This window comes from Saccopteryx bilineata, chromosome 11 (genome assembly GCF_036850765.1).
Source record: "Saccopteryx bilineata isolate mSacBil1 chromosome 11, mSacBil1_pri_phased_curated, whole genome shotgun sequence".
Classification (NCBI taxonomy): domain Eukaryota; kingdom Metazoa; phylum Chordata; class Mammalia; order Chiroptera; family Emballonuridae; genus Saccopteryx; species Saccopteryx bilineata.
In genome coordinates this window covers 41,300,049-41,316,398 of record NC_089500.1, presented here as the reverse complement: position 1 = coordinate 41,316,398, position 16,350 = coordinate 41,300,049, and the positions used below count along the sequence as shown (strand labels likewise).

General features: G+C 45.0%; 1 protein-coding gene across 4 annotated transcripts in view; it reads right to left on the bottom strand.

The window, feature by feature from the left end:
• Positions 1–16,350, bottom strand: part of KCTD1 (potassium channel tetramerization domain containing 1) — a 207,403-nt gene that overhangs the window by 4,667 nt on the left and 186,386 nt on the right. For all 4 annotated transcript variants that reach the window (XM_066246696.1, XM_066246699.1, XM_066246698.1 and 1 more), the window contains exon 4: positions 872–1,177. In XM_066246696.1, coding sequence (XP_066102793.1) covers positions 872–1,177 — 306 coding nt within the window. The remainder of the gene's footprint in view (positions 1–871; positions 1,178–16,350) is intronic.

Sequence of the window (16,350 nt, the reverse complement as noted above, 5' to 3'; positions counted from 1 at the left end):
AGGAAATGGCAATTTCACTCATCTAGTTCCCCCGTCATAAACTTTAATCACCCTTGCCTTCTTACAACCTGCAGCCCTCAGCAGAAAGCCCCCTTAGCTGTCACTCAGCATCCCCAGAGTGGACACTTCTCAGCGTCTGCCTGGCCCCCAGCTTCCGGTCGGCCCCTTGCTTCCACTGTCTTCTGCCTGCTGCCGGACTGTTCACTTTCAGATACCAGTTGCATCATGTCACTTGTTTCCTCAAAACCCTCAAAAGTGGCTTTCCCTTTCCATTTACTCATGCCAGCAAATGAACCCAAACCAAAAGAAACCAAAGCTCCAAATTTCAGAGTCCTTACCACCCCCTAGGAGGCAGTCATCTGTCCCCGGCCACCCGCTGGCCTCACGTCTTAGCATTCCCCGTCTGCTTCCCTCTCTTCCAGTCACACTGGCCTCCCCGATATTCCTCAACATCCCGAACCCACTCCGACCTCAGGGTCTTCAGGACTGCTGGTAACTGCTGGAATACGCGATCCCAGATACCCTCGTCTCACCACCTGACCTACATTTCTGCCGGTTACTCCTTGCTCTCCCAGCTCCCTTCTCATAATGTAAGTTCCATGGGAACGGAGCTGTTGTCTCTATTTTCTCTTCTCTGTCTCCAGGGCTCAGACCAGCACCTGGCACACAGCAGATGTTCAATAAATATCTGTGAAAGGATTGAGTGAATGCTGTAGCGGGGGGAAAGGTTTACCAACTCAACAGAAGTGTTACCACAATAGGGTTTCTCAGCTCCTTGGAGGAAAGGCACCGCACGAAGGCAAGGTCAGGTCGGTAACCGCATTAAGAGTGACATTCGATGCCACACAGCGTATGACAATGCTATATATACCTGGACTGAGTTGAGGTGACAGTAGCCATTCAGTGGAAACCTGATGACATGCGTCGAGTCGTGATTCCAGCCTGCGTTGACAGAGTTGCACATCACGTCGCCGATCTCTGGGAACACTTCTTCTATCAAGGATTTGTCGCCGCTGAGTGTGATCCTCTCTCCGAGGTCGGGAGCAACGCGCACCACGAGGCACTCACAGGGCCTTGAAAAGCGACCGCTCTCTCTGTCCTGCTTCCATCTTTCCATCTCCAACAACATAGGCTGAAGCTGAAAATATTTTGCCTCTTCATATAACAAAGTGTAGTCCTGGAAAAAGAAAAAAGAAAAAGAGACCTATGTCACAGTGCAAAATACAAACATGAAGTACCAAAACCGTCTACACAGAAGAGGTGAACTTTTCACCTCTGTTATTTCAATAATTAAATCTGGGTGTAAATTTTTCACTTATAACACGTTTGTGCAGATTCAATCTGCATTCGCTCACTCGTTCATTCATTCAGTGATGAGAAAAGGAGCTGAGAGTACGAGGGGTCTGGTGGGCCCTCTTCTAAATGCTTCACATGATTGAAGTCCTCCAATCGCCGTAACTTCCTGGTGACTTGGGAATCATTATTACTCCCATTTTACAGATGAGAAAACTGGGGATATGAAAAGATTCACTCAAGTCTTTTCTCTTTTTGTAGAGAAAAACCTTTGAGGATTTCAAGTCTGACCGTGTTGGTGGAAATCCTTTCTAGCCTCTCAGATAAAACACGAGCCGTTCCCCGGAAGCCTGGACTCCTGGTCACCTTCAGTGGCAGCTCCAGAACTTGTCGCAGGAGAGCTGGGGGCAGTGCTACAGTGGACATGGGGCTGGAGAGGTGGGGGGGGGCATGCTGCTGTCACCGAAACTTGGGTGTTGACCTGTGACGGTGTGGGGGAGGCTGGGGCAGATACGGGGGCTGACACGCTGCCCTTGGCCACTGGTCAGTGTGCCGTCATAAAGTGAGAGAGAGGCAAACAGCGTTTGGCCTTGACCTCTGCAGGACAGAGTGCTGGAATGGAAACAAGTTCATTTCTGAGTGCCATCTTCTCATCTTTAGGCCTGGTTTCTTTTTCTCTTGTCCTAAAAAAAAAATCTATTGAATTAAAACAGAAATTTAGCCAACAGGTATTAAAACACACACACAGCCCACTGAAGGGGAGAACAGAGCAGGAGGAGGAGGAGGCAGAAACTTGGGAACAATGTTATCAAGCGGGTCAATATTATGCCTAAACGTAGCTATGGCCACAATCATATCTGGGTGTGAGGGAAGTGGATACTTGTCCAGACACATCCACTGAGAACACTGTAATCAACTGACATTTGCATTCCTGTTCCCCAGGCCGGAGCCGGCAGGCGGTGCCTGGAGCCTGCAGGACAGCTGATGCTGGAAGCCGGGTCCTCAGGGCTGTGGGTGGCCTCTGCCTTCCCCACGGGATGCAGCATGAGGAGAGGATGACCACAGCAGAAGCATTTCTACTAAGTCATTTTGCTCTTTCTCTTGCAAATCAAGCAGCGGCATTATAAAGGCATCTAGAAAAAAGCAGTGTGGAAAGACAAGAAAGTGTCATTGGGCCTCTAGCTGGCTCATCCACTTTCTATATTGAGCAACTTGGGCCAGGCAGAAGATGCTATCGTCGATACTCATCGGCAGAATGGGCTGCTTCTCCAAGCAACTCCGTCTGCAGGAGTCTTCATTCCCTACAGGAGAGCAGCTTGCTGCTCCTATCATCTTCATGTCACATTGCTCCTTGCTGAGCCTCTGGACCCACAGGAGATACTGTTTGGTTTGAGGACTTGAGAGCTAAGCTGAGGTGTGGCTTCTCTTTACAGAGGGCAGAACTGAGGCCCCCTAGCGCAGCCTGAGGGTAGGAGTGGGGAGACTGCAGTTTCCTCCTGGTCAACCTGGGACCCCCGTTCTGGTGGCCTTGCTGTCTTTGTTTTATTTATTTACTTATTTATTTAAGTGAGAGAGACAGACAGACAGACAGACAGACAGGAAGGGAGAGAGATGAGAAGGGTCAACTTCCAGTTATGGCACTTTTTTTTAGTTGTTCATTGATTGCTTTCTCATATGTGCCTTAATCAGGGAGGCTCCAGCTGACCCAGTGACCTTGGACTCAAGCCAGTGACCTTTGGGCTCAAGCCAGCAACCATGGAGTCATGTCTATGATACCACGTTCAAACCGGCAACCTGGCCCTCAAGCTGGTGAGCCTGTGCTCAAGCCAGTGACCTCAGGGTTTTAAATTTGGGTCCTCAGTGTCCCAGGCTGACTCTCTATCCACTGCCCGACCACCTGGTCAGGCCCTCGATGTCTTTGACATACACTGTGAGAAGCCGACGTCAATACTTCACTTACTCATCAAGATGATAGTTCTCTTGGCCCTGGCCGGTTGGCTCAGCGTTAGAGCGTCGGCCTGGCGTGCGGGGGACCCGGGTTCGATTCCCGGCCAGGGCACATAGGAGAAGCACCCATTTGCTTCTCCACCCTCCCCCTCTCCTTCCTCTCAGTCTCTCTCTTCCCCTCCCGCAGCCAAGGCTCCATTGGAGCAAAGATGGCACGGGCGCTGGGGATGGCTCCTTGGCCTCTGCCCCAGGCACTAGAGTGGCTCTGGTCTCGGCAGAGCAACGCCCCGGAGGGGCAGAGCATCGCCCCTTGGTGGGCAGAGCGTCGCCCCTGGTGGGCATGCCGGGTGGATCCCGGTCGGGCACATGCGGGAATCTGTCTGTCTCTCCCCGTTTCCAGCTTCAGAAATATACAAAAAAAAAAAAGATAGTTAAGGAGATTTAAAAACATGCATTGAGAATTATACAAGCAAGAGAAGTGAGGACCCCTGCCACTGTCTTTTATTTCCCTATGAGGTTTAATTAAAATTTTAGCACGAGGAAGACGTGGACTCCAGTGCAAATATGTTTTGTCTTTCTACAGTAATCAAGTCCTCAAATCTTAAAGGTGCTTAGATCAGTCTTCTTCACCAGTTTTGACCTTATGGAGGAATTCTTTCTAACATCTCTGAATAGTGATTATTCAGCTTCTGATTGAATACTTCCAGTGATGGGAAGCTTACTACCTAAAAAGGTACAGCATTTACTCTGCAGCTCTGATTGTTGTGAATGTTTTCATTAAAATGACCTGACTTTGTCTGACCTGGAGGTGGCGCAATAGATAGATCGTTGGACTGGGAGGCGGAGGACCCAGGTTCGAGACCCCGAGGTTGCCAGCTTGAGCACGGGCTCATCTGGCTTGAGCAAAAACAGCTCACCAGCTTGAACCCAAGGTCACTGGCTCGAGCAAGGGGTTACTCGGTCTGCTGAAGGCCCACGGTCAAGGCACATATGAGAAAGCAATCAATGAACAACTAAGGTGTCAAAACAAAAAACTGATGGTTGATGCTTCTCATCTCTCTCCATTCCTGTCTGTCTGTCCCTATCTATCTGTCCCTATTTATCCCTCTCTCTGACTCTCTGTCCCTGTATTAAAAAAAAAAAGAAAGAGAAAAAAGAATTAAAAAATGACCTGAATTTCCCTGTAACTCCAACTTACTTGTTCTAATTCTTCCTTCTGGGGTTTCAGTGATCTTAATCTTTCCTTGCCATGTTAACCCATTAAACATTTAAGGACAACTGTTATGTCTTAATATTATTCAGGGTGAAAATACCCAAACTTTTCAGCTCTTTTTCATTTGTTATGACATTGACATTCTTCAACATTTGGTATGTACTTGACATTGTCAACATGCTTCCAAATACACAAACCACCTGGTTCCAGATACAGAACTGATGCAATCACATTTTAGATACAATCTAATGAGTGTATTGTACAACCTTTGCTTGGCTGGACACTCTAACCACTACTAATGCAGCTTGTATTAGTTTACTGTAGCTGCTATAACAATTACCATAAGTATATTGGCTTAAAACAACACAAACTTATTATCTTATCATTTTAAAAGCCAGAAGTCTAAAATGCGTCATTAAGTCTGTGTTTCTTCTGGAAGCTCTAGGGAAGAATTCATTTCCTTGCTTCTTCCAGCTTCCAGAGACTTGTGGTCCTGCCTCATTCCCACCTCTGCTTCTGTTGTCACATCTCTTCTCTTACCCTGACCTTCTTGTTTCCTTCTTCCACTCTTAAGAACACTGTGAATACTGCCTGACCAGGTGGTGGCACAGTGGATAGAGTGACAACCTGGGACACAGAGGACCCAGGTTTGAAACCCTGAGGTCACCAGCTTGATGCAGACTCATCTGGCTTGAGCACGGGCTCACCAGCTTGAGCATGGAACCATAGACATGACACAGTGGTTGCTGGCTTGAGCCCAGAGATCACTGGCTTGGAGCCCAAAGTCGCTGGCTTGAGCAAGGGTTCACTGGTGTAGCTAGAGTCCCCCAGTCAAGGAACATATGAGAAAGCAATCAATGAACAACTGAAGTGCTGCAACTACGAGTTGATCCTTCTCATCTTTCTTATTTCCTGTCTCTCTGTCTTTTTCTTACTCTTTTTAAAAAAAATACATTGGGTCAACCTGGATTATCCAGGATAATCTCCCTATCTCAAGATCCTTAATTTTATCATATCTGTAAAATCCCTTTGCCAGGTAAGGTGACATATTCATAGCTCCCAGGAATTAGGACACGGACCTCTCTGGAGGCCATTATTCTGCCTACCACGCAGCACATCTGCACTGGCTTTCTTGGCAGTCCCGTCAGTCTCTTCACAGTTTGCTTAAAGTGAAATCCCTACCCCTTTTTCACAAGAGCTGGTATTGAGTTGTTTCCCTCATTCCACATTTGTAAAAAAAAAAAACAAAAAACTTAAACTCTCCATTCTTTATCCCTTTATTTTTTTAAAATTATTTTTCAATTATAGTTGACATACAATATTATCTCTCTTTAAATTGCATACTGTAGGTTCCGAGTTTGTTTCACTGTATTGAGAAGATGCGAATCCTTCCATGCACTGTTCTAGGTCTTCCTTTCAGTTTTGCGTCGTTTTGAACTGGGTGTTCCGGTTCCACATGTGAATTATGTCTTAAAGTACTGAGAGGTCAGGGTTCTACACAGGACTTTGTTCAGGCTGATGCTCAGGTAATAAATGATGACTGGCTTTTGGTTGTCCAAGCAGTTATAAAACCTGTAATTCTAAGATCATCCAACTCAGAATTGTGGCCTTGGCTAGATGTCTTGTTGAAACATCACGTGTTTGGGTGGGACTCCACGAGACTGGCTGGAGGTGAGGGAGGGCCCAAGTCTCCATGGTGCCCAGAGATTCTCTAACTAGTTAGGGCTCCAGTCTCCAACCTGTAAAGGACATTAACATTGCACCTGGCCCTGGTATTCTGAGTCTACGTCCATGACAATGCCCTGATCTACCTGTTTTCCTAGCAAAACCCAGAGGCAATGAGGCTAACAGGACTTGGGGTTTCAAGTCCCCCTGTGCTGACTCTAAATCTTCACCACCTTCTTTTTCCCTCTAAATTCACAAACTGCATGTGTAATAGTCCACCCTGAAGTCTGGCCATGGATGGACAGAGTGCCTCCCTATCCAACATTGTTCACATTCATCACGATCTGCTCTTAGAAAATTAGAGAAATACTGGCCTTTATAGACGTTTGGCCCTGCTCAGTGATTTTGCAAGGATCCTGCTAGCAGTTATGAAAGTGAAGGTTTAAAAGGGCTCCCCCAAGGTTATCCTGCATTTGGGACATAATCTCCTGGGCCTAAGCTGGACCTACTTCAAGCCAACAGGTGTTCGTTTCTTTCCTCTCTTGACCATTGGGGCCCCAGTTCTTCCTTCACCACACTGTTCTAGCAGGTCTGTGCTGGGGAAGCAGCCACTCGAGAACCCCTGAGCACATGGGCTTCAAACAGCTATCAGCTTCCATGCCGACTTGCCCCCAAGCGCCAGCCAGCCCGAGAACTAAGAAAAAGGTCCCACCACTGTTGCTACCATTTCCTGCATGGTTAAACACACGCTGGCCATTAATTTCCTCGAAAGGCCCTTTTGTATGCGTCTTCCTCTCCTTCCGAACAGAAGCTTCCTGCCTGAGCTCCCTGGAGGGTTCCCCACAGAGCAGGTTCAGTCCCCAAGGCTTTCTTTAGAAACCTTGCCCTCCTCTCCTTGCTCGGTCAGGATCATTGCACTTTATTGTCTAAGTCCTGGATTTTTAAGAGTTTACCATGTTTCCTTTCAGATTTTCTGGCCTTATGCTCATTTCCTTCTGGTCTCTGAGTCTTTTGAAATCTTCTTTCCTCGAGCTTCAGTTCTTATGTGACAATGCCCACCATCCCGTTCTCTGGCTTCTCCGGACTCGAGCAGACTTGGTCTCTTATGCCCCAGATACAGGTGAGAATGAGTTGGAGTCCACAGGGCAGCGGCCTGTTAGGCCCGGTTCTTCTTTTGAAGGAAATGAATACAACTCCAGAATGTTCTAGATGTCATCACTCTTCTCCGCTCCCATGCCAATTTAATCTTCTCTAATTAAGACAGTATCACCCATATTTCTTACTTAGCTTCATATCCAGGTAAAGGGAAAGAAGTTATTTACACACCTATGATCATGTTTAAAAAATTTTTAAATCTTGGAAAACATATTTTTAAAGTACTTATGTTTCTTGGAAATTTACAATGGTTTTTCAAGGCAGAAAGACCAAGACCTCATTTTACAGATGAATAAACAGAGCTCCCCTGAGACCCTGGAGAGAGAGGTATGTGGAACAAGAATGTAAATACGAGTGGGCTCCCAAATGCAAATGAGCCATGTTTCAAAAGCTTATTTCTTGAATCAATATTTGAAATACAGAAAAAACTTCCCCTAGAAAAAGTCACACACACACACACACACACACACACACACACACACACACACTGTATGGCTTTCCTATTGCCGCTGTAAGAAATTTCCATGTATTTAGTAGCTGACAACAACACACATTTTTCCTCGTACAGTCCCGGGGTCAGAAATCAGAGGTGGGTCTCACAGAACTATGTCAAGGTGTCAGCAGTGCTGCCTTCCTTTTGCCGGCCTCGGGGTAGATGTTTCCTGTCTCTCCGCTTCCTGAGGCTGCCCGTGCTTTGGTTCCTGGCCATCCATCACTCCCTTCAGTATATCTCCTTCTCTGACTCTGACCCTCTCTCACTGATGGGGACCCCTGTGACTGCAGAGGGCCCACCTGGATGACCCAGGGTAATCTCCTGTCTCAAGACCCTTTTGCCAGGCAGGGTTTCGATGAGTTCTGGGGAGTAGGATGTAGGCACCGTTGGGGGCTATAATTCAACTTACCACACACAGTGTCTAGTTCCATAAAAGACTTCAAAGGCTTATTTAACTCCTAATGTACTTGAAGTTATTACATAGCAGTTGACGGGTTCTTACACTCAAAAGGCAACTCAACCACTCACTCATTTTAAGATCTGTTTATGTGCTGGACGCCATGCTGGGTACAAAGGTTGAATGTACTCAACTCCTCCCGGGAACTCTAGCCGCTCTTCTCCCATCCCTGCTGGGACAGTGGGATCCTGCCCGTGGACCCTGGGCAGTGCTTGGTTCCCCTGAAGGCAGGGTATGTATGTATCAGGGCACCTGCCAAGCAGAGGCACTGAGAAATGAGGGGAAATGAAAAGATTTTATATTTTACATTTTGAAAATAGTATTCAAGTAGTAGTCATCTTAAGAAAAAAACCAGATCTCTACAGCACTTACTTTCCTCTAACGATTATTTTGAGAGGGAGGTGAGCCACCCTAGTTTTCTTACTGTCCACCTGTCCAGTGGTACCCACTTGTAGCTTCTCTCAACTAGTCTTGTTTTTGGGGGGCCAGGGTACCCAGCCCGAGAGATCCTGATGGCTATTCCAGGAAGCGGAAGCAGCAGCAACATGTTCTTTCTCTCCCTGGCACTGTCTCCAGCCCCCACCCTCGGAATCTGGTAGACAAAGGCTAAAGTACACACAGGTGATAATGACGGGGGTGCTGAGCAGGGGTGGGGTTCAGCCAGTTCACACCAGTTCAGCAGAACCATACCTAATTTTTTGTTGAGTTTGGCGAACTGGTTGTTAAAATGGTACTTGTTTCCCGGCCAGGGCACACAGGAGAAGCGCCCATTTGCTTCTCCACCCCTCTGCCGCGCTTTCCTCTCTGTCTCTCTCTTCCCCTCCCGCAGCCAACGCTCCATTGGAGCAAAGATGGCCCGGGCGCTGGGGATGGCTCTGTGGCCTCTGCCCCAGGTGCTAGAGTGGCTCTGGTCGCAACATGGCAACGCCTCCTGGTGGGCAGAGCATCGCCCCCTGGTGGGCAGAGCGTCGCCCCATGGTGGGCATGCCGGGTGGATCCCGGTCGGGCGCATGCGGGAGTCTGTCTGACTGTCTCTCCCTGTTTCCAGCTTCAGAAAAATGAAAAAAAAAAAAATGGTACTTGTAATCAGGGTTCTCTCTAAGGTGGGCGCCTGGGCAGCTGCCCAATGTGGAAATCAAAGATTCACATTCCTTACTCTTTTTTAATGTTCATCTGCACAACAGCGTATTCTAAGTGCCTATAGTTATGTTCATTCCGTCCATAGGTAAAGGAATGGGATCCTACTCCTACAGTGAAAAGATGGTTAAGGATAAGTCACACAGCCAATGATGCTTGGATAAAAGTGAAGAAAACTGCAAGGGAGGATGCCAATCAAGAAGCAATATGGAAATATCTTAAGTAAGTTTTATTGTTTTTCGTCAGGTATTATTTAATATTTTTTCATTAATATTTTAAAGCTCTCATAACATAGTCTCGTTTTGTGTACCTCTTTTATTGTTCTTATCTAAGTATTAAATGTATGAAATTAACTACCTTTTGGTATTTTTTTTTATACTTAAAACGGTCATTAGGGCAGAGAACCGGTTGTTAATTTATTTGAGTCCCACCACTGGTGCTGATGGCAGAGCTGAAGGCAGAGATGTCTGTAGGCTGAAGCCACACTCTGGCTTGGCCAGTCACCTGGAGACCAGGCTGCAGGAGTTAGGCCTGGTGTGTAGGTTGTGGTGAGGGCAGGGGCTAGAGATGCTACTTGCGACGGTACTGGGGCTGGGGTGGGGGGCCGGCTTCTGCACCTGGTCTTGCCTCTAAGGGAGAGAAGTAGCCTGAGCAGGAATACTAGGAATACAGTCCATATACCAGGGACACCAGTTCTAGGTGGTGGCAGCTGAGATCATGGGCTGCAGCAGATGTGCTAAGTGGGCACACTCTCAGGTACTGGAGAAGAAGAAACTTCTTGGGGGTCTACCCAGTTTACTACTCTGCCTTCTCTGAGAAACTTCAACCCTCAGGAATGAGGACCCAGAAGCCAGGCCACAGCTGATTGGCTAAATTGTAAGTGTCAGAGCCAACCTGAGCCAATCAGATGGTCTCTCTGTAGAACCAAGAAAGAAGAAAGAGACCGTGGGCATTGCTGGCACATAGCCATGTTAAGGGCAGCACACTAGAAGCCCACAGACTCTCACAGTCAAGGTCCTCAGAGCTGCCCTGGTGTTTCTACTCTAGAGAACACTCCCACTAGTTCAATGAAATAAACTAGTATCTTGCCCGTAAATACTGCCTAGCTCTTTTATTAAAGCTTTACACTACTGGTGTTCAGATGGAAGTAATTTTGACCCTAGAGGACATTTTTTAGCAGTGTCTGTAGACATTCTTGGTTGTCATAACTGGGAAGGGAGTGCTAATGGCATCTGGTGCTGCTCAAGAGCTTACAATGCAAGCACGGCCACAAAGAATTTAAATTCTACCACAAAAAATTATTTGCTTGAAAAAATGTTAATAGTGCAAAGTGAGAAACTGAGCTTGACAGAGATCATTGTTGTTGCAACCTAAGGAACACGTAAACCACCTGATTGAACGGTCATTTCCGACATCACAAATAGTGAGTGGTACAACCACACATATGTGCTAATGTGATATAATATAAAGTACACAATATCACTAGAGATGTATTCTCCCCAAAATGTTTACCTTAACCCCATCAAGTCCTTAGATATAACTGTCCTTGACAGTTTACAGGATAGAGGAATGAGCTAAACTACATACGCCAAGGCAATCAGACAAATCCAGATGGTGTGACATTCTGTAGGGCAACTGGCATGGTTTCTTCAGCATGTCAGCATCTTATGAAAAGAGACTGTGGTAGATAATAAAAGGAAGGGACATCACTGGATTCAATGTGGTCTTGGATCAGAAACCATCTTGAAAAAACTACCTACCTATAAAAGACATTTTCAGTGAACAAGGGAAATTTGAATATGGTTACAGTATTAGAGAAAAATTTTTTTTATTAAAGTAAAAAGATAAACATTATTGACTGAAATAAGCATGAAGAAATTCAGAAGGCTAAGCACTAAGGTTTTAATAAACTGGCAATCTCTGAGTGGTTAGAATATGCCATTTAAACTTCTTTTCCCACTTGTCTATTTTCAAATTTTCTCTAATGTACATACACTTCTATAATATTAAAAGGTTACTAAAATAGCTAATAAACTTTTGAACTTAACCTGGGATAGGTAAGTTGTGGGCTGACTGACAGCAAATTATTCTTTTTTACTTTTTCTTCTATCTTTCATTTAGATTTTAAAGAGAAAGGAAGGGAGAGAGAGAGAGACAAAAACATTAATCTGTTCCTGTAGGTGCCCTGACCAGGGATCAGACCCATAACCTTTGCATATCAGAACAATGCTCCAACCAACCAAGCTATTTGGCCAGGGCAACAGCAAATTTTCCTGTATAGAGAAAGGTTGGACATTCATTCAGACACTACAAAAGATGCTAGCTAGCAACGAGGGGGACACTAACCAATGTTCAAATAAAAGGCAAGAGAGAGAATTTTGTGGTTCCCCATCAAAAAGGAACCAAAGCTCTTGATTCCTGGGAATTATAACTGTGTGTGTGTGTGTGTGTGTGTGTGCATGTGTATAAGCAGAAAAATAAAGCAACAGGCCTGACCTGTGGTGGCGCAGTGGATAAAGTGTCGACCTGGAAATGCTGAGGTCGCCGGTTTGAAACCCTGGGCTTGCCTGGTCAAGGCACATATGGGAGTTGATGCTTCCTGCTCCTCCCCCCCCTTCTCTCTCTGTCTCTCCTCTCTCTCCCTCTCTGTCTCTCTCTCTCCCTCTCTCCTCTCTAAAAATGAAGAAATAAAAAAAAAATAAAGCAACAATCAATTAGTATAATTGGGAGGGGTAGAAATTATGAGAAGAGGGATGCACAGTTATATCTATAATAAAATACTGCAGAGTTTTGTAATATCTTTTCTAGAGAACAGATTCCAACAGTTTTCAGTGGGTGCAGGGCGCAAGCAGCTGCCACTTAAACGGTATTCTGAAATATGGAATTATCTAAATTGTCAAATGGGTATCTAGCTTAGTCAGCATGTTTGCAGAATGAAATTTTGAGGGACGTAGGATGCTGTAATTTCGAGATGTCACGCATTTGCTCAACCCAGCATTAAACAGCTGGAGAGGGAAGCAGGTAATTAAGGAACGTGCTCTCTAGAAACCCAGTAACAGAGGTTCTCTCCACATGCCAAATGCTATCTATGTCTCTTTTCCAAGGCCAAGAAATAAACCCAGATGAGCAAGAAAGAACCTGTTACATTGCTCAGGATCAGGCAGTCCTGAGAGCTCATCTGTGCACCTGTACAGTATTTGTGATTCGTACGGTCCAGCGGTGTAGGTGCAATTCCATCATCAACCACAGGGCCAGATGGATGCTTCAGCTGACTGCTCTGCCAGGTTCCAGAACACCTAGTAATTTATCGCCTGTCACCCAGAGGTTCCATGGGGAACATTTCAGGGCCCTGGGATATGTGAGTTTCATTTGACATGCTTTTTATCTTCTGTCTCCCTGATGCTCTTGTCTTGGCTTTTATTTGTCACTCGAGGCTCATCCTATTCGTTACTAAGCCACCTTGTGCCTAGTCTAGCTTAGGTTTCACAGAACCCCCCCCCCCCCGATTCTCTGTGGTCACACACAGTATATTTGTAATTATTAGTCTCTGTTGTTTAGGAAAGAGCATCAGGCAGACAGAATGGTCTTTTATTAAGGGGGCAAAAAGATAGTGTGTGTGAAAAACCAAGAGATTAGTCCTGTAGGGCAGTGGTACCCAATCTTTTTTGGGTCATAGACTGGTTTAATGTCAGAAAATATTTTCACAGACTGGCCTTTAGGGTGGGACGGATAAATGTATCACATGACCGAGACAAGCGTCAAGAGTGAGTCTTAGACGGATGTAACAGAGGGAATCTGGTCATTTTTAAAAAATAAAACATCGTTCAGGCTTAAATATAAATAAAACAGAAATAATGTAAATTATTTATTCTTTCTCTGCGGACCAGTACCAAATGGCCCATGGACTGGTATTGGTCCGCAGCCCGGGGGTTGGGGACCACTGCTGTAGGGCATATCTGTAGGGTAAGAGTCAGGTGAGGTGGGCAGGGGCTGGAGCCTTCTGGATCTCTGTGGGTTCTAACAAGACTGTGCCACTTTGTCCATGAATAATGGGAAGCCCCTGCAAGGTATTAAGCAGAGCAAGTTATGATGCACTACCTTTTAAAAACATGTTCCTTGGTGAGGAATAAGGTGGGAGATGGAGGAGTAGGTATGTGACTATAGGATGGCCCCTGGAGGGATCCTGGCCAAGACGGAAATGGTATGGACCTCAGCCGTATCAGTGTCAATATCCTGATTGGGATGTTGTACTATAGTTTCACAAGATGTTACTATTTGGGGGATTTGGGCAACACAGGATCTCTCTAGTATTTCTTACAACTGCATGAGAATCTACAATGATTTCAAAACGAAAAGTTTAATTTAAAAGTGTTTCCTGGTCTCAACATGGAGAGAGTATGAGAGAGGGTAAGGATGGGAGAGGGTAAGGATGGGAGAGGGGAGATGGTTATGAAGTGACTCCAAGTCATCCAGAGAGCTGGGCCTTGGACTAGGGAGCTGAATGAGAGGAGTGCATTGACTCAAGATGTATCTGGAAGGACACACTCATCCACGTGGGAGGGGAAGGAGAGGAAAAGTGAGAAAGACTCCCAGGTTCCCGCCTGTAGCAGGCAGGTGGACTCCGGCACCTTTCAGTGAGATAGGACGTGAAGGAAGTGGTTCGGATTGCTTGGCGGAGGCGTGGTAAAGGGAGATCAGCTCATGTTTGGGCAGCATAAGTTTAAAGAGCCAATGAACTACCCATGTGCAGGTTCTGAATGGGCATTTGGAAATGCAATGACCTTAAAAGAGAACTAAAAGTGAAATTTCTCTCCCTTGCCCCCTTTCCCAACTCCAGGCCTTCCTTCTAGGAAAACAGGAGAGAATAAGACTCGCCCACCACATTACACCTCCAACCCTTTTCTCTCGACTCACTTAACTGCCCTCCCACACAGGATAAAGTCCAGTCTTGATTGGTGAATGCCTGACACGAGCAGAGCAAGGTTTGATTAGTGGGGCCGACATCCCTGTCCAAGTACAGCAGGCCCCGCCAGACACCTTGTGCCAGGGCAGGGACTCAGCTCTGTTTACTTCCTCATGGGTCCAGTGCCAGCTTTCTAGAAACAGTCCTGACGTTCTTCCTAGCCCTCTGTTTGCCTACAGCTAGTATGTGAAGTGGTCTGCTGTCCTGAACTATGAACTGTGAAGCTAAATAACCTAGCAGCCTCAGGGCTTGCTGTCTAAACCCAACTGCTCTCTCTGTGGTTGTGTCTGAGTAGGTGTGTCCCCAGATTTGAGAGTGAGGACTGGAGGTAGAATACTTCACTTTGACTTTTTCATAAATGCTTGCTGATGAATAAAGTGGCATGAGGGGAAGGCAGGAAAGAGATCTGAATGTTGGCATGGAAAGCAAAAGTATACACAGAACATTGAAAATGATCCTTGAAAACGTTCTAGGAAGGTGCCATACTAGAAATAGACTCTCAGTTTGTTTTCCTTCCTGAGTTGGAAGAGATCACCATTGATGAAATAGTGAACTTTAATGTAGGAGCCATCTTGCATAAACTAACTTCCTATGTCCTTAAATCCTAGACTCACTGGCTCCTTAAACTCAGCACCTTGAGAGAGTGACATCAGAGAAATGGCAATGTGAGGGGTGCTCTTGATACCGCTCCCTGAAACTTCAACAAATTCAACAACAAGAGATAGAAAAACAATCCCAGGAGCATCTGAAATACAAGTAAAAGCTCCATCAAGATCACAATAAAAACAAGATTAATCTGTGACAACAAAAACAAAAAAGGGGAGAGGACAAAGATTAACAGTGGCAAAGGAGGATGGAGTGCAGAAGCACTCATGAGATAATGTACTACAATGAACATGATATGTATGCTTTCCATTACTTAATGGTACCACTCCTGAAAAAACCAACACAGAAGCACATGGCTTGAAAAAAGAAGTAACAGAGGAAAGAAGTATGGATTACAATCAAACAAAAACAAATGATAAAAAAAAGAGAAGAACCAAACAAGATACAAAACTATCAGAAAGCAATATATAAAATGGCAATAGGAATCCCTCAAGTGTCAATAATTATACTAAATGTAAATGGATTGAACTCACCAATAAAAAGACACAGAGCAGCAGAATGGATTAAAAAAGAAAATCCAACTGTATGCTGCTTACAAGAAACACATCTAAGCTACAAGGATAAAAACAAATTCAAAGTAAAAGGTTGGAAAACAATACTCCAAGCAAATAACATCCAAAAAAAAAAAAAAATCAGAGACAAAAACAGTCATTTCATAATGATAAAGGGGACATTGAATCAAGAAGACATAACACTTCTTAATATATATGCACTAAACCAAGGAGCACCAAAATATATAAGACAGCTACTGACTACTGACTGACCTAAAAACAAACACCAACAAAAATACAATCATCTTGGAGACCTCAATACACCACTGATGGCTCTAGATCATTCATCCAAACAGAAAATCATTAAAGATATGTTAGCCTTAAAGGAAACACTAGAACAATTGGACATGATAGACATCTACAGGACATTTCATCCCAAAGTGCCAGAGTATACATTTTTCTTAGTATACATGGAATATTCTCAAGAATTGACCCTCTGTTGGACCACAAAAATAACATCAACAAATTCAGAAAGACTGAAATTATACCAAGCATATTTTCTGATTATAAAGCCTTGAAACTAGAATTCAACTGCAAAAAGGAGGTAAACAAAAATGTGGAAACTAAACAACATACTTTTAAAAAATGAATGGGTCAAAGAAGAATTAAAAGCAAATCAAAAGTTACATACAGACAAACAAAAATAACAATACGACATATCAGAATCTCTGGGAAGCAGCAAAAGCAGTAATAAGAGCGAAGTTCATATCACTACAGGTCTTTCTGAACAAACAAGAGAGAGCCCAAGTAAACCCCTTAAATTCACATCTTAAAGAACTAGAAAAAGAAGAACAAAGGCAACCCAAAACC